The sequence below is a fragment of the Eumetopias jubatus genome, unplaced genomic scaffold (genome assembly GCF_037043125.1).
Source record: "Eumetopias jubatus isolate StellerSeaLion01/CBP00866 unplaced genomic scaffold, mEumJub1_p1.0 scaffold_4, whole genome shotgun sequence".
In the NCBI taxonomy this organism is placed as follows: domain Eukaryota; kingdom Metazoa; phylum Chordata; class Mammalia; order Carnivora; family Otariidae; genus Eumetopias; species Eumetopias jubatus.
The window spans coordinates 2,572,313-2,590,430 of NW_028274810.1; the positions used below are offsets into that span (position 1 = coordinate 2,572,313).

Here is an 18,118-nt window from a genome sequence, read left to right on the forward strand (position 1 = left end):
CACAAGCAGGGGGAGTGGGAGAGGGAGAAGCAGGCTTCCCAAGAAGCACGGAGCCCAGTGCGGGGCTCAATCCCAGGACCCTGGGATCATGACCTGAGCCGAAGGCAGACGCTTAATGACTGAGCCACCCAGGTGCCCCTCAGAAGCAGTTTTCTACAAACATGATATCTACTTAAGAAGTCCAATTACAAAAGAGCTCTAAATAAGGAGTTGAAGGCTAAAGAAGACAACCAGACTATATAGAACCATCAGTCAGAAAAAAGGAATAAACAAACCCCTGAAAATGCAGCAGAAACGGCTACCTATTTTTTACATATAATTATCTGTTTGACTAAGAGCTTCAATTGAAACAGATTATTCATTTTCTGGTTACTGTTAAATTCTTCTTGAATCAGCCCCCTTCTATCCTCCACTATTATTTCCTTAATTCAAGCCTTCACTGGCTCTTGCCTGACCTAGTCAGTCACCATATGGTGATTTAGCATAAGTGTCTTTTCTCTCCAGTCTGCATACCACAGTCCAATCAATCATCTTAAAACAAAGTGGGGGGGGGCACACCTGGCTGGCTCAGTCGGTAGAGCATTGGACTCAATCTCAAGGTCATGAGTTCAAGCCCCATGTTGGGCATGAAGTCTACTTAAAAAAAAGAATCATCTCAATCTTGTATTTAGAGGTTTTATTGGATCCCCGTTGCCCACCAAACAGTCCAAACTCCTTTGCGTTGCCATGTAACACCCCTACATTCAAAACCCAGCCTAATCATTAAGGCTTAGCTCCTGCTACACCCAAACTCCACTTCCCTTGATCAATCTCTAGTCACAGAACTTACTCTTTCCTGAATATTCCATATCCTTTCACACCTCTATGTCACTGATTTGCTCTTTTTCTAGCCTAGAGTATCATTTTCTTACTTCTCTGCTTACTTCTCCTTCAAAACTCAGTTCAGATTCTACATATACTTTTTTTTTCTTAAGTAATCTCTAGGGGCGCCTGGGTGGTTCAGTAGGTTGGGCATCTGCCTTAGGCTCAGGTCATGATCCCAGGGTCCTGGGATCAAGCCCCACATTGCCCTGCGGAGCAGGGAGCCTGCTTCTCCCTCTCCCTCTGCCTGCCCTTCCCCCTGCTTGTGCTCACTCTCTCTGTCAAATAAATAAAAACTTTAAAAAATAAATAAATAAAATAAAATAATCTCTACACCCAATGTGGGGCTCGAGCTCATGATCAAGAGTTGCATGCTCCTCACTGGCACTCCTCTACATACACTTTAATCTTCTCCTTAAGCATCATTTATTCTGCGATCCTGTAACACTTGATAAGTATCAAATTTATCAACGTAGTATTGTAATGTTTCATTTCTTTTTTTAATTTTTTTTTAAAGATTTTATTTATTTATTTGAGAGAGCGAGAATGAGAGAGAGAGAACACATGAGAGGGGGAAGGGTCAGAGGGAGAAGCAGACTCCCTGCTGAGCAGGGAGCCCGATGTGGGACTCGATCCGGGGACTCCAGGATCATGACCTGAGCCGAAGGCAGTCGCTTAACCGACTGAGCCACCCAGGCCCCCCATTTCTTGTCTTTACCTTCATCATACCGTAAACACTCTAAGGGCAGGGCCATGTCCTATTAATCTTTGTATCCCTCATCCTGTTATTCCCTGATGTACAAGTGCTGGCTTAAGAAATTAATGGGTGAGGGCGCCTGGGTGGCTCAGTTGGTTAAGCGACTGCCTTCAGCTCAGGTCATGATCCTGGAGTCCCGGGATCGAGTCCCACATCGGGCTCCCTGCTCGGCAGGGAGTCTGCTTCTCCCTCTGACCCTCTTCCCTCTTGTGCTATCTCTCATTCCCTCTCTCTCAAATAAATAAATAAAATCTTTAAAAAAAAAAAAGAAATTAATGGGTGAAATTGTCACAGCTACTTTTTAACTCTGAGATGGCTTCCTTATGACTCAATATGCGTCAGAGCTATGTACTGCCTCATATCAGTTGATGTACATTCAGAAAACATAAAGGGACTTTTAAAAAAAAAAGTTGACTAATTTAAGCAATCTCTAAGCCCAATGTGGGGCTTGAACCCACGACCCCAAGATCAAAAAGCTACATGCTCTACCAACGGAGCCAGTCAGGCACCCCAGTGAGGCTTTTAACATTGTCCCAAGTCAAGCTCAATTAGAAAGGGAAATTTTCAGGGCACCTGGGTGGCTCAGTCAATTGAGTGTCAGACTTAAGACTTCAGCTCAGGTCATGATCTTGGGGTCGTGGGATCGTGAGATCAAGCCCTGCTTGCTGTCCCTCTCTTTCCCCCTCCAGCCCTCCACACTGTGCTCTCTCTCTCAAATAAATAAGTAAATAAAATCTTAAAAACAGAAATAAAAAAAAAAGAAAGAGAGAAATTTTCACGGAGGAAAAAAACATTCTAAAGCCAAACAAATCTTGTTTTTGTACTGGCCACAACACTGTTCTCCAATCACCATGAATATTTCAGGGCTTTATAGAATGCTATTTTTTTTTTAAGATTTTATTTATTTATTTGACAGAGAGAGAGACAGCAGAAGCAGGCGGAGCAGCAGCAGGACAGGGAGAAAGCAGGCTCCCCGCCGAGCAGGAAGCCCAACGAGGGGCTTGATCCCAGGACCCTGGGATCATGACCTGAGCCGAAAGCAGACACCCAAACATCTGAGCCACTCGGTGCCCCTACAAAGCTATATATATATTTTTAAAGATACCAATGACACCGAATCATAAGATTGAGACATATTAGAAGTAATACCTTGATAAAGAGAGAAAATTCAATTCTTAACTTCAATTAAAATATATTCTGGGGGTGTAAAAAGAACCAGACCTGAAGGATGACCAGAATTTCAGCATTCTTTTTCTCCAGGGCTATGTCAAAGGCAGATTTATCAAACTTGCTGAAAGCATGGACATCAGCTCCGTATTTGATAAGTAGCTCTACAACATCTCGATGGTGGTGTTCTATAGCCCAATGTAAAGCTGTCATCTTCAGCATATCCTTGGCATTCACATCTGCACCATTCTGTCACAGAACAGTAATTTTTTTCAAAGAGATACTGGTAATGGTAGCACAGGTGCACGATCCCATCAGCCAAATAAAGAGAATTTCCATGGAGATTACACATATTCAAATTTAGATCACAAAGAAATATCAAAGGGAAAAACATTCTTCAAATTTTCCTGAATGATGACAGTCATATTGTCTTCAATGAGTGGGTCTTCTAAGGACAACTGGGAAATTATAACAGATGGGAAAGGATGGGGAAAAGAACAGATTTTTGTTGCATTTATTAACAGAGAGCTGAATGCCTACAAAAATAGGCATAAGTACAGAAAACACCTGCAGAAAGGGAATGAAGAAAAATCAATAAAGTCTGCTTAGCCTGTAAAAGATTAGAAAACAAAATCCTCATCACCATGATGTCTCTTGAAAGAGACACAAATCTATGCTATGAACTGTCCTAAACTTAATCTTTCCCAGCCTAGTTTCCTACTACTCGTTTAAGTAAGAAAACAGGGAGGTGGGTGTCTTTTTCACAGTACAGATCTGCCACTATTACCCTAACAAGCAGTTCCACGATGTGCGCATGTCCATCAGCTGCAGCCATGTGCAAAGGGGTCCTGTCCACTTTGGTCCGGGCATCCCTGCTAACGCCTGCTCGAAGGAGCACTTCTGCTGTGGAATAATGACCATACTGGGCTGCAAGGTGGAGGGGTGATGTTCCAAGCTGTGGGAAAATAATACTCATTGAATATCAACTGTGTGCAGAGTCCTAAATCATAAGTGGAGAGACACAAATGAACAAGAGGTACAGTCTACGGTTCTTGTCTGAGTGAGAATCTGGTTGTGCAACAGGAGTAAAGAATTAAGAAATTAATATTCTAACAGGCAAGTAAATATACCACCAATTAAATAAGTGCTAAGTATAATGGATTTAAGTCAGATGGATTTATCCGGAAAGATTCTCTAAAGGACATGATGTTAAGCAAAGCTTAGAAGAAGGTAAAAAACAAAACAAAACAAAAAACAGATGAACAAGAACATTCTGCATTGGAAAGGGATAGTGGGTTCAAAATAATTCTTAGGAAAAGGGCAGAAATTAGAAAGATACTGAGATTTGGTGTGCAAATTTAACTGGCTGGAATAGAAGTCTGTTGCCACAGTAATGCAAAGCAAAAAGACTGATGAGATGAAGAGGCAATAAAGTTTTAGCAATGGCGTGTCAATAGCAATAAGCAGCCTGGATCATCTCAAAGTAAATCCTGAAAGAGTGATCTATCTTTGGCCACTTTGGCCAAAGAACTATTCCTTTCTTTGTGTTAGGTCCTTTACTTTAAGCCTATGCTGTTTATTCTTTGCATTTCATATATGTTCAGCCTCTTTGCCTGACAATTTAACTCACATTGCTCTTTTCAGGTCTATTAATAGAAATGCTAATCTCATAGGTTTCCTTTTCTTCCTTTTTGTGAAGTGCTAAGTACCTGCTGGCCTCTAAAGTTATGAATTAATCACCACAGGATAGAGGACATTGGCTCATTGAATTGTTAAAATTAGGCAATGCTGGGGCGCCTGGTTGGCTCAGTCAGTAGAGCATGTGACTCTTGATCTCAGGGGTTGTGAGTTTGAGCCCCCACATTGGGTAGAGAGATTACTTAAAAATAAAATCTTTGGAAAAAAAAAAAAAGGCAGAAATTGGTAAAAGCCCACGTTGGGAATAACTGAAAGAGCTTACCCAGTCTGTGGTGAAGGGGGCGCCATTTGCCATCAATGTTCTCACTTCATCATCTTGGCCTTTTCTTGCTGCTTCTAGCAACCTCTTCCCCAAGTCCACCAAAGACATCTTTAGGCATAGGAACAAATATTTTCAGGAAGTTATAACTCAAACACAAGGAAAGCTGCCTATAAAATGTTTTTAGAAGACCTCTTGTACTTAAATATATGTAAGATACTTCTCAAGCTGACTATCCAGTAGGGCACTTCCTTTCTACCTCATCTAACACAATCAGATATTTGGGAAAATTTCAGGCCCTAAACAATAGTACCTTAATGTTCAATTTTCAGAAAAATACTTTGGAAATCTGTGCAACACATTACCACCTCTCTAACTTAAGGAATCAGTAAAACAGCATTTCATCCCTTTGAAATAACTATGGGTAGAAATGTTATGCCACACGAAAGAATGATGAACAAACACCAAGGCTATTCAGACTCAGGTATATGGCAGACACTTTTTCAAAAATGAACAAAGCGAGCCTGTCACTTCAAAGAAAACAACTGACAGTGTTTACTGACAATTATTAATTATAATTTGAGCTTTCGAGCAAAATTAGAATTTTGGGAAACTTAAATCCACCACTATGGGTTGATAGCTTACTACAGACTTTTCTGATGAAATTAGTGTTAATACTAATGAATGTGATTTTTTAACATTGTATAATAAAATGCATCAACATTTGGGTGGCCTGTATAATTTGCTTAACCAGTATTTTTCAAATGACCAATGCATGTTATAAAATCATGTATAGGTAAAAGCAATCAAAGTGAAAGACAGATCAATGCATTTTAAGGTAACAGAGTATAATAATTTCATTGATACGGTTTCAGATTCCTCACTGCAACTAACTTTTAAGAAATTGCCACTTGGTCCAGTGTTTGTGTAGTAGCATCAAAGAACACCCACGGGGCGCCCGGGTGGCTCAGTCCTTAAGTGTCTGCCTTCCGCTCAGGTCATGATCCCAGGGTCCTGGGATCGAGTCCCACATCGGGCTCCCTGCTCTACGGGAAGCCTGTTCTCCCTCTCCCACTCCCCCTGCTTGTGTTCCCTCTCTTGCTGTCAAATAAATAAATAAAATTAAAAAAAAAGAAAAAGAATACCCACAATTACCTGAAAAAGCTATTAAGGCACCCCTTTCTCCAAAAGTACATACTGCAACAGATTAAATGCAATAGTAAATATGAGAATGCAGCTGTTTTCTATTAAGCCAGAAGTTAAAGAGATTTGCAAAAATAAAAAAACAATGCCATTCCTCTCATTATTTAACTTGGAAGATATATTTTTCATAAAAATGTGTTATTGAGGGATGCCTTGGTGGCTTAGTCGGTTAAATATCTGCCTTTGGCTCAGGTCATGATCCCAGGGTCCTGTGATCGAGCCCCGTGTCAGGCTCTCTGCTCAGCGGGAAGCCTGCTTCTCCCTCTGCCTGCCGCTCCACCTGCTTGTGCTTCTCTCTCTCCCTCTGTCAAATAAATAAATAAAATCTTTTTAAAAATATTTTTTAAATTAATTAAATTAAAAATGTGTTATTTTATGTTCACATGTACAGGATTTACAGTTGTATTTTAATTAATGAGCATTTAAAAATTAATTTCTGAAACAGTAAATCCCAATAGATATAACACACTGGAGTCCTCAATAATTTTTAAGACTATAAATGAGTCCTGGAACCAGAAAATCTGAGAATCATTGACTTAGGTAAATCATTCAGCCACTATGTGATTTAATTTTCCAATCTATATCACAGAGCATTGTCCTCAAACATGGATGTTCAGTAGACCACCAGGGAGTTTGTTCAAAATGACTATACTCCAGGCTCCAGTCCAGACCTTTGAATAAATATGTTCAAGAGGAGAGGATGAACTTTAATAGTATGAACCTCTATAATGTCAGTTTTCACAACTCAAGAAAATGCTAGAGAAAAAAAATGATAGCAAAGCCTTATTACAGAACACTGACACTTTGCATTTCTCCATAATTATCTTCCTTTTAGAATATCAAATTTAATTTTCAATTTAATTTTCTTATTGCTAGCAGTTAAAAACAAGAGCAAATTTTTAGGTGGTTCATTAGTCATAAATGACTCCCTCGCATTTTCTCAAATTACACTATATATAAAAGGTGTATCACCAAGTCTTAAACACTTACATAATAACTGATCACAAAGGGAAAGAATTCCCTACACAGGATGTTCAGAAATGCTGGCAAAAAGCAGAAGTATCCTAATAGTGAAATTTCAGCTACTCTCTACCATAAAAAAACATTCAGTTGAAGGTTGAGGTATCTGCTGCATAAGGAGAAATCTGGTTTGCTTCACATTCTGGGGAAGCTGATACATCTAGAAAACAGATCCTTTAAATAAGTTAATTTTATCCTACTGCAACTGTTGTCTTCAGCACCTGAACTCTTGCCAAGTATTTCTGAGGTCAATTTTTTTCACCATAGTCTGCCTTCAAACATACATTAATTGTATCACTTTTCTTTTGTTTTTAAAAATTTATTTATTTTAGAGAGAGCACAAGTGCATGAGCAGGGGAGGGACGGGGTAGAGAGAGAGGGAGAGAATCTTAATCAGGCTTTGTGTTCAGTGCAGAGACTGAGGCTGGCTCAGTCTCACAACCCTGAGATCATGACTTAAGCCAAAATCAAGAGCTGGATGCTTAACCAACTGAGCCACCCAGGAACCCTGCTTTTCTTTTTCTTTTTTTAAAGATTTTATTTATTTATTTGAGAGAGAGAGAGCCAGTGTGGGGTGGGGCAGAGGAAGAGGGATGAGTAGACTCTGTGCTGAGTGCAGAGCCTGACACTGGGTTTGATCCCACGACCCCAAGATCGTGACCTGAGACGAAAATCAAGGGTCTGACGCTCAACCCACTGAGCCACCCAGGCGCCCCCACTTTTCTTTAATCAGATTTGTGAGCCCATGTATCAGTACCATTAAATGGCAACTGACCCAGATTTGTCATCCCATTCTTTAAAAAGGCCATGAAAAGTCTTATTTCCTTTTTTTTTTTTTTTTTAAAGATCCTATTCATTTATTTGACAGAGAGACACAGTGAGAGAGAGAGAGAGAGAACACAAGCAGGGGGAGTGGGAGAGGGAGAAGCAGGCTTCCCGCGGAGCAGGGAGCCCGATGCGGGGCTCGATTCCAGGACCCTAGGATCATGACCTGAGCCGAAGGCAGACGCCCAACGACTGAGCCACCCAGGCGCCCCGGAAAGTCTTATTTCTTACTATACAAAGATACAGTTAAACTTTAGGATTAGAATGTAGGTAGGGTGTTATATTTATCACCTGATATAAAAAGGTCTCCTAGAAATGTGTTCAAGGTTCTTTTCTCCCCATCCTCCACTCTTCTGAGTTAACCCGAAGGATCTCTCCAAAGTAGAAGTAAAACGTATTTTTAAAATAACAGCATTTGGGGGGATTATGTGCCATTCTCCCATACCCTACCTAAACGCTGACAATACCCACCGGATGAGATGTAGCCAAGAGTCAAGATGACAGTCTAGGCACTTTCAAGCTCCCTGATTATTAAAAAAACGGGGAAAACATTCTCCCTTACTGGATGTACCTCTACTTTCTCTCTATATGAAGTGAAAAAACAAAATCTGATCTAACTAGTCTCTTAGGATTTTGGAGATGGATAAAATAACAAAGCACCCACTCCCCAAACAAACATACAAGAACTCTGAATAAGTGTTTTAGTAATTGATGAAGTGCTTGAGCTCTTGACAACAAAGTACTCTATTATCACAGAGTAATTACATTTGTTGATATAAGAATTTGGGTGGGGCAGTTCTGTTTCACTGTTTCTTTTTTTTTCTTTTTTAAAGATTTTATTTAACTAACAGAGAGAGAGAGAGAGAGAGAGAGAGAGACAGCGTGGGAGGGAACACAAGCAGGGGGAGTGGGAAAGGGAGAAGCAGGCCTCCAGCCGAGCAGGGAGCCTGATGCGGGGCTCCATCCCAGGATCCCGGGATCATGACCTGAGCCGAAGGCAGTCGCCCAACCAACTGAGCCACCCAGGCGCCCCTGTTTCACTGTTTCAAAGAGTGTATGATCATAGATGCTTAAGGACATCTCTATGGAGGCGCCTGGGTGGCTCAGATTGTTAAGTGTCTGCCTTCGGCTCAGGTCATGATCCCAGGGTCCTTGGATCGAGTCCCGCATCGGGCTCCCTGCTCCTTGGGAGCCTGCTTCTCCCTCTGCCCCTCTCTCTCTCTCTCTCTCTCTCATGAATAAATAAATAAAATCTTATAAAAAAAAAAGAACATCTCTATGGGACTGGTTGGGTCAAATGGCAAGATGAAAATATGGTCCCAGATGGCCAAAAATGTTAACTTGTTGGAGGTAAACCACAGAATGTCCTTTTCTACAGATGTTTAAGAGAGAAAGAAGTACTTCCGGGAAGAGAGAGAAGAACGGGATAATCTCTGCTGGCTCAAGGAAATCTGTGAGAACAGGTGAAAGCTAACGAGAAGGAGAAATGGAATTGAAGAGTCCATGTCTGACAACCTTTTTTTTTTCTTTTTCTATTGCACACGTCCCCACCGGGCGGCCAGCTGTACAAACAACTGTGCAACAACTGGGGGCGGAGCCCTTACTGCTCTTGCTCCGATTACTGAGCTCACTCAAAATCTTTAGGCTATTACTGAGGTCAGAGAATTGAGAGTCCCCGTTTCCTCCTCCATCACAAATCCTCCAGTTCCACACAGCAACGTTGTCTTTCTGGAAGAAGAGTCAATGGGGACAATGGGACAAGGCGCCAAAGCCTCAGCCCAGGGGGGCAACCCCCGGCCGGGCTCCGGGCTGCCCCCTGGCGGTCACCCCCGTGGCCCTCGCTTCCCTGGGTCCAGCTCCCCAGCCCCAGGTCTTACACCCACCCCCTTCTTCACCTCCCAGTCCCCTCCCCTTCCTCCCGGCAGCATCCCCTTCCTCTTCATCCCCCTCCCCGAGCTGCCCCGGCCGGTGGAGGGGCGCCGCTCCGTCTGCACCCAGAAGTCCGGGGCTGGGCTGGGATGCGGTACAGCTTCTCACGGCAATCTCCCTTCCAGCCCCGACGCCCCCCAGAGTCCACACATCTTCTTCCCCCTCACCTCCTCGTCCGGGACGCTGCCGGCCGCGCTTTCACTGAGCCCGCCAGTTTGGTTCCGTTTCTTTCTCTAGTTAAGACTCCCTGTCACTGACGGTTACTTTTTGGCTTTTTCATATATGCATATTTTGGGGGCCTTTAACCCCCCCTCGTGGAGAAATGGAGGCAACAAAATGGCGGACCCGGAAGTGAAGACTCAGCTAGTACACTTTTTGGCGGAGGGATCTATAAGGAGAAAATGATCAGAAAACCCACATTTACATTCAAACAAAGAGCGATGCACCTCCGAAGCTCATTTTCTTTCCATCGAAGGCTTTTCGTGGTGGAAAAGTGTGTATTCGAGATAAACCATTCGGGACTATTTTACGAGGCGGAGGGTTGTTGATTACGCGTCTTACGTGTCGCATAGTTCCGGTAGGGGACGGACCCGATGCTTTCTTTCGGCGCCAAGAGCTTAGGGGACGTGTCGAGGAGAAACTGGGAGTCGGCGTGGGTCTTACGCCGTTTTGGTAGCATGTCTGGGGGCCGGCTTTAAGGTTGACGGGAAAACCTTGTTTCCCTGTCTGTACCTCGGGTGAAACTGTTGGGACGTCCCCGGCTTTGGAGCTCGAATTAAACTCTGGTGCTATTTCCAATTTACAGCATGAATGTAAGGACCCCGGAACCGTGGACCAGATAATGGATTCATTTCTTTTTAGAGCTTGAAAGGGGATATAGCCTGAGTTTGCAAATCCACTTACACATTTTACATACCAATTGATTGCCATGTTCATTCACCCATGGCCACTAACTAAGGGCAGCGAGAAATCGGGAAAGAAGCCCTTCAAAAATAAGTGAACATTGGAAAGGACACGTCATGGCTCCACTCTTAAGATTTTGGCTTTTGTCGTTTATGGTGGGCCTTTCAAAGCCTAAGTTTTTCGCGTCTACCTTTTCTGAACTTGCTATTGTCATCTTTAAAGTATTTACGGCATACTGCCCATGTTCGATCCATTTTGATATTTACGGCTTCCCTTTTTGAGACTCAAAATCTTGTTTCATTCCTGTTTACATCCTCTATTTGTAAGTTGAAAGAGTTGGGTTTTGTTTTTTAATGAGACGAGCTGTAAATAAGCAGATAAACATATTTGGGTGAATTAGTTTCTTTTCTTAGGCACCTAGACTAAGATAATGAAGAGCATATTTGGTAACACAGGTGCCTTCTGAGGCATCTAGAATTATTATTACCTCGGTATGTTGGTAGTCAATGGGCAAGTAGAAAAGTGGTTGGTTGCAGCTTTCTTCCTAGTGTAAGGGGAAAGCAAGGCTAATTTCGGAGATCTATACACTTCTCTTAGAAGAGAGAGAAAACTAGAATCCAGTCATGGGATTGAATGTCTTTATTAAAGAAATGAGTAAGTGGCAGCACAAATCAGCAGCAATAATTTTGGAAGGAATGGGGGGACAAGGTGTAGGGTTATAATGTGATTATTTCATGGTCTCAAGGTAGCTGAAGAACTGTGCCTGAGGCCCACTGATGAGTATTATACATTGCAGATGAAGGGCAAGACTAAAACACTAAAGGCCAAACTCTATGCCTTTTAGAAACAGAGTCAAAACCTTACAAATTATCATAGTATTCAGTAAGATCGCATCTTAGGAATTGAAATTGGAGTCATTTTCCTCAAGAGTTTTTAGTTAGGAGCAGGGTTATAAAGTGAGTAGGCTTGAAGGAGGAACACCCTTTTGAGAATGTAGTTATTTCTGAAATGATTCAATGCTTTCCCTTATTTTAATTTTCCATGATGTATTATTTCCTCTTGTTTTATACTTTTAACTACCCCCAATTTCTCTGAGAAAAAGTGTATTACAAGGAGCAGGATCAAATAGCAAGAGACTTATCACCTTAGCCTTTTAGAAATCCTACTGTCTTGTAGCAGATAATCTCAAATTAAAACTTCTAAGGTTTTCATCAACTCTGGAAGGAAGATTTGTGTTTACTGATTCAGAGCAGGAAATTAGGTTTGATCAATCTCTAAGGCTGATTAAAATGAAGTAAAAAATCGGTCCTCCATTTTGTACCACTGTACTACTCTCTGGTGCCCCCACCAGGCCTGTTATCTGGAATTAGTATCTGGGGAGGGGAAAGAAGGAATCCCTGTGATCCAATACTCCACTGCTTGAACCCTTTTCTTCAAGGCTTAAGGGCTTTTAAGAGAAACTGATAAGATAGAGAGATAGATAAATAAGTAGATAGATAAATAAATAAATAAATACAACACAACTCTGGCAGATTCATCAGCACCACCTCAACACAATAGAGGGGAGAGAGCAAGATTAATAGGAGAAAAGGGTGGAAAGGAAGGGGCTTGAGAGGGAAGATGGTAAGGACAAGGTGGTGGGAGAGAGAAGTCTTGGGCTTAAAGCAAGTCCAATTCAAAGGAGTGGATACTAGCAATGGGAGCTCTCCAGAAGTTGAAGGTGCTGTATTCAAGGAGGGCATCGCCTTCGGAGTTTTTCTCCTGTTCTCCAGTTGCTTGCCCGGTCATTTTGCCAGCGCTGCTGTCTTTGATCTTGTAGATGGATGTATCTGACAGACCCAGGCCTTCCAGCTCGGACAGATCCAGTTCTGGAATGGGCATCCTCCAGAAAAGAAAGGAGCTGTACTGGCTACTCACGGGGTCCCTCATAACTTCCTAGAAAGAAACCACTTGTCAGTCTTCATGCTACAGCAACCTCTTCATAAAAAAAAAAAAAAAAAAAAAAAAAAGGGCGCCTGGGTGGCTCAGTCGTTAAGCATCTGCCTTCGGCTCAGGTCATGATCCCAGAGTCCTGGGATCGAGTCCCGCATGGGGTTCCCTGCTCGGTGGGAAGCCTGCTTCTCCCTCTCCCACTCCCCCTGCTTGTGTTCCTGCTCTCACTGTCTCTCTCTGTCAAATAAATAAATAAAATCTTTAAAAAAAAAAAAAACTCTACATCCCCATTGGCCTCTGTACATGATCCAAGTTCCCTAGAACAAGCTTTGGAGCCTCTATGATGGTTTTCTACTATTTCCTAACTTCTCCCCATCTTGAAATGACTTAATTCACTGCCTACTCCTTCACGTCAATCTTGGGTCTGGTTTTCAAGGCTTTCTAGAATTTGGCCCCAACCTTCCTAGCAGTAGCACATTCTCTGCTAGTTATGCTCATTCCTCTCTTGCTTACCTTTCTCTACTTTCTGCTTTTTTGTCTACTCTCCATCTTTTTTTTTTTTTTTTTTTTACTAGATCACCAGTTTATTATAAAAGACTGTAACTCAGGAACAGCAGATGGAAGAGATGCACAAGGCCAGGGGCATAGGGAAAGGGTGTGGAGCTTCCGTGCCCTTTCCAGGTATGCTGCTCTCCCCACATCCCACGTGTTTTCACCAATCTGAGACCTCCTCTCTACTCTCCATCTTAAAATAACTAAGTTTCAAGACTACTGGAGGAGTCCCTAGAAGAATTCAAGTCCTTAGAGGAATCTTTCCCCTGAATCCTTCTTATGTTAGAAAATCCTCAACTTCTTGACTTTGGCTTAATAGGTACCTCTATAAAGGGCTTCCATGACATTTCTGCTTTCTGTTTTCCTCCCTGCCTTCTAAACCCTACTATAAACTCACCTTTCCAAGAGGACTTCCTTAAAATTACTCAGCTCCCTCTACCCTGTATCTTCCAGCATCTCTGCCAACACCCTGTAGAGTTTTACCTATTATCAGTTTGGGGCTACAGATCAGTTATGTGTCTTGTATAGGGACAGTCTCTCTCCTGCAAGAAACAGAGTTTCTCTAAAGGTAAAAACCAGTCTACTTTATACCTTCATAGGTGCTGGGTTTTGCACACAAAAGACATTCGAAGCTGTTGATTAATTTTCTCTCACTATTGCCCATAAATAAGCCTTAACAGCCTGTATTTCTCTCTAGCCTACCTCTCCTTCAAAACAAAACCCAGGTGCTAAGAGAATTTTCCTGTGCTCTAACAAGACCTTTTTTCTTTGATCCCAATGCTAGATTATACCTGAGAGCAAATGGATTGGAAATTCCGGGTAAGGAGAGTAAGAGCTTAGATTGGAAGGAGAAAGTCCCTTGTCAGGATTAGATACTTTTCCATGCTTTAAGGAGTGCTCCTATCACCTTTTCTGCTCATCCCACCCACACCCCGATATATGAGTATTATATCTCCTGCACCCTGCTGGTTACTAGCCAAGGGAAGGGGCAAAAGCATTAGTTGAAATGTTCCCAAAGAAGGAGAAAGAACATTCCATTGCCTCCAAAAATAAAACCCTCATTTTAAAAGGCCTTCCTCCCAGCACACTCCATTGGCTCCTACCAGGCCTTGAGGCTCCTAAATAGTGGCCTTAAATAGGTTCCTAACTGCCTCCATAAAATGTGTTAGGCGAACATGATAACCACTACACTACAGAAATTCTATAACCCCAGATAATGTGAACCATCTCAACTAAGGCCAAAAAACAAAGTCTTAATCTAGAGCACAGTTATGTGTGAGTGTAGGGGCTTAGAAAAAGTGGGCAGCTTAGGATGTTTTTAACGTTAAAAGCCAATTGTCAGTTGCTCTTTCTCTTCTGAGGTTCAGACTCCAAAATAAACCCTGGGAACTGAGCATTACTCAGCAGAGAAGCTGCTTAGAAGGAGGGTTATGTGGGGACTGGAACAGGGTGGGGGAGCATGTTAGAAAGGTGAGGTCATCATCCTATGATAATTCAGCTCTGATCATCTCCACAGTAATCTGCAGAGACGTGTACAGAAAGAGGGGTACAAAAAAAATGGTTGTACCTCCCAGCCTACCAACTCCGGCTTCAGTCCGGGACTGCAGAGATCCCAAGATGCAAACCTCAGGAATCATCAGTGTTACTGACTACTGACTAACCACAGGGATTGTTTTGTCCTGTTTTTTTCTGATTTTGTTTCTTTCCTTCCTCCCCCCCACACCTCCCTCCCCTCCAAGATTACCAGTTATTTGCCTACCTTGCTGGCTTCTTTTATATCCCCTCCCTTATCAGTCCCCTCCAGAGCAAGTTTAGTATAATGCTGGGCACATAATATGTACTTTTAAAAAACAGAATCATAGGGGGTTAAAAACCCATAGGATTTTAAAACTAGGAAACACGTTTGGGCGCCTGGCTGGCTCAGCTGGTGAACTGTGCAACTCTTGATCTTGGGATTGTGAGTTTGAGCTCCATGTTGGATGTAGAGATTACTTTAAAAATGAATAAATATATTCTGTGCTATAACATAGTGTATATTTAGAAAGAAGGAAAGGAAGGAAGGAAGAAAGGAAGAAAAAGAAAGAAAAAGAAAAAAGAAAGAAAAGAAAAAGGAAGGAAGGAAGGAATAAAGAAAGAAAGAAAAAGGAAGGAAGGAAGGAAGGAAGAAAGAAAGAAGAAAGAAAGAAAGAAAGAAAGAAAGAAAGAAAGAAAGAAAGAAAGAAAGAAAGAAAGAAAGAAAGAAAGAAAGAAAGAAGGAAAGAAAGAAGGAAAGAAAAAAGAAAACATGTTGGAAATTATCTAGTGACTTCTGAAGCCTTCTAGCCAGTTGGATCCAGGTCTCATTCTCAATCTGGTCCTTTTTTGATGTGCTGCACATAAATAGTTGTCCACAGTTTTATATAATCCTATACCAATATTCTCAAAACTTGCTCCTGAAGAACAGATATTCGATGGATTAGGGGTTGATTGTTCCTGTGATTCTGATTTGAATGATGAAAATGCAAAAGGTAGTAGAGAGCAAGCTAGAGTCTGAGGGAAAAAGCTCTTTGACAAACTGGGTCCTTTTCTTAAAACCAGAGTATATATAAAAATTGTCCAACAATCCCTGAGTGTCTGGCAGAGTGTGTCTTGCAATTAAAAATGCTAAAGGAAATTTTGTGAAATATTAACTCACAAGGCCTAAAATTTCTGGCTATGCCATTGACTCAGAGACATGTACATAAAGTACCAAATGCATTCTAGAAAGACACTCACACAAGCATGTATGGCATTTAAAATCAAGTCAAGAACACTGACTACACAGAAAATTGAAACTAAAATACCACCTACATTACATTACATTCATTAGTAATGTAATTTTGGTATTTAATATAGTACGGATTTAATTCCCAAATCTCCAAATTTTGCCAAGAGGTCCCTTTTCCAGCAAGCTTTCTCTTCCCCTCCCCAAATGTTCTCCACCCAACCTCATCTTTCTTTACATTCCTTAAAGGGCTTGGACCACAATATGTGCTCAATAAATACTTCTAACGGTCCTTCATTTTAAATTATCCAGATATTTTAGGCAAAGGTAATTTCTAAATATCACCATCTATTCTTAGAGATACATGATTAGCAAATACATGGTATAAAAGGACACACTCCCTCTGAGCCACACAGACACACCCAAATACCCTTTGTCTAGACCCTCTGTGGGAATCCAAGGCCTGCCCAACAGGGCCTTGCTGTGTCATGCTGCCGCCTTGGGGGTGGGGGTGGGGGTGGGGGTGGGGGTGGGGAGGAGGACAAGGGATGGTGGTTGGAGGGGATGGAAGCTCTCTGGCATCGCAGTATGTTTGCCTCATTCTGGTCTTGGATTTTCCTGTTAGCCATGTCTTCCTCCCATCTATTCCCACTGAGCTGCAAATAAGCGTTCCTTTTCCAGAATCTGCCACCATATGTAGCTTTTGTGGGCTGTACTGATTTCAATATGGGATCAGGCAATTCTCCAACATAGAGGCCTCCCACCTTCCTACTTCAAGCTGCCTCTTTCTTTGGAGCAAAGGCTGGAGATAGGGAGTGGGAGACTGTTAAAAAGAGAGGTCAGGATTACTTTCAATATTATCTCATCCCTTCCCCCAAATTCCCTCCTATGGAGACAAATCGGTTTGGGGCGAAGGTAGACACATCAGTGGAACACTACAGAAAAAAAGAAGTAAATATAGGGAAGTACAGGCTGGAGCAATACAGGAAGACTAGAGAGTCATCAAAAAACAGGTAAAACAAATTATAGCTTGAAAAAGAAGATACAGATAATGACTGAAGATAATAAAATACATAACACAAATTATAGGAAAAGAGATACTTGAAATGAGATAAATGCTGAGAAATGATAGCTCCATGTAAATTGTTAGAAATTAATGTCTGTGGATTAGAAGGCAAGGATGGAGATCTTAGCAAAGAGATACGACAAGGGGACCAAAAAACTACTCATTGTTCATAGCGCCCCCTTCTCTCCTCTTGAGCCGTCCCCCAAACCTTATCCTTAATTTAGGGTCTTCAACCTAACCAGAAGCAGCTGCCCTTCTATCTTTGCAGCCCCTTGCCGCCCTTCCCTCAATTCAGTTTACCTGTTATCAGTGAATTACTGGTGTGTTCCAAAGATGGAAGGAGTGGGCTCCGGCGTCTGCTCTGGGCTGGAGAAAAAGCTGTTGGGGCTCTGACGGCTTTGTCTTCTCACTCCCTCTCCCTCTGTGGCTGAGTCTATCTGCTCAGTCTCCCCCTGCAATGCAGCCCCTCCTAAGAAGGGCGGAAGGACTCCCCGCCCCCTCCTTGCCTGACTCGGCTAATTCAAATGATAGGTTCCAGAACACTTTAGGGAGGGAGACAGGATTAAAGCATCTCCGTAGGCTTATTGGTCGGCACAATTATTCCCGAGCTCTTACAGCACCCCCATGCTGACTGGGGTGCAATGAATGAGCAGTTAATTGTCCCCTAATTTTAGGCTTATGGATTAAAAAGCTTAGCTCTAGATAACAATAGAGGAGTGTCCCTTTATTCCCCAATTTATGGATTTCAAGTCACGAAGTATTTTATTTTTGAGAATCAGAAAAATCCTCCACCCCTCCCCGCAATCCCTACTCTTGCGACTCGCCTCCGCACCCTCGCAATGAGTAAATACACCTAGCCCCATTCCACTTTGGGTAGAGCACAAGAGGACTGGGGGTGTGTGTATGCGTATGGGGCGGGGGGGTGGGTGACTGAGAATCTCTAAACTTGGCTGGGTCCGGGGGATTTGGGGGCTCCGCTTAGTTTTGCCCCGCAATGCCTGGCGCGCAAAGGGGACGTGCGACTGCGGGCAGCGCAGCTCGGGGGCCCGGCTCAGGAGAGCCCCTCGTGGGCTCCAAGATCCCGGCTCGCGCAGCACGGGCGGCGGCGGTCGGGGGCTGCCGGGCCCCCTCCCACGGCCCCGCGTGGTGCAGTGCCTCATCAGTCCAGGGGGGAGCAGTGCGCCCAGCTCCGGGCCGGACGGG

At 42.7% G+C, this 18,118-nt stretch overlaps 2 protein-coding genes across 4 annotated transcripts in view; both read right to left on the reverse strand.

Annotated features, from left to right (window-relative positions):
- The window catches only part of GABPB2 (GA binding protein transcription factor subunit beta 2), a 31,400-nt gene extending 21,348 nt beyond the window's left edge, over nucleotides 1-10,052 (reverse strand). For 2 of the 3 annotated variants that reach the window (XM_028088310.2, XM_028088308.2), the window contains exons 1-4: nucleotides 9,887-10,052; nucleotides 4,746-4,853; nucleotides 3,573-3,740; nucleotides 2,840-3,034 (exon numbers count right to left, since the gene is read on the reverse strand). In XM_028088310.2, the coding sequence (XP_027944111.2) occupies nucleotides 2,840-3,034; nucleotides 3,573-3,740; nucleotides 4,746-4,853 (471 nt within the window). In that variant the 5' untranslated portion in view covers nucleotides 9,887-10,052. Of the gene's footprint in view, nucleotides 1-2,839; nucleotides 3,035-3,572; nucleotides 3,741-4,745; nucleotides 4,854-5,897; nucleotides 5,940-9,886 lie in introns of all 3 variants that reach the window. The other variant, XM_028088309.2, reaches the window with a different exon arrangement.
- A 1,194-nt stretch (nucleotides 10,053-11,246) lies between these two features.
- On the reverse strand, nucleotides 11,247-17,766 carry MLLT11 (MLLT11 transcription factor 7 cofactor). The gene is made up of 2 exons (XM_028088398.2): nucleotides 17,216-17,766; nucleotides 11,247-12,557 (listed from the first exon to the last, which is right to left on the reverse strand). Exon 2 carries the CDS (start codon nucleotides 12,549-12,551, stop codon nucleotides 12,282-12,284), a length of 270 nt encoding a protein of 89 aa, XP_027944199.1. The 5' UTR covers nucleotides 12,552-12,557; nucleotides 17,216-17,766; the 3' UTR covers nucleotides 11,247-12,281.
- Nucleotides 17,767-18,118: the final 352 nt, after the last annotated feature.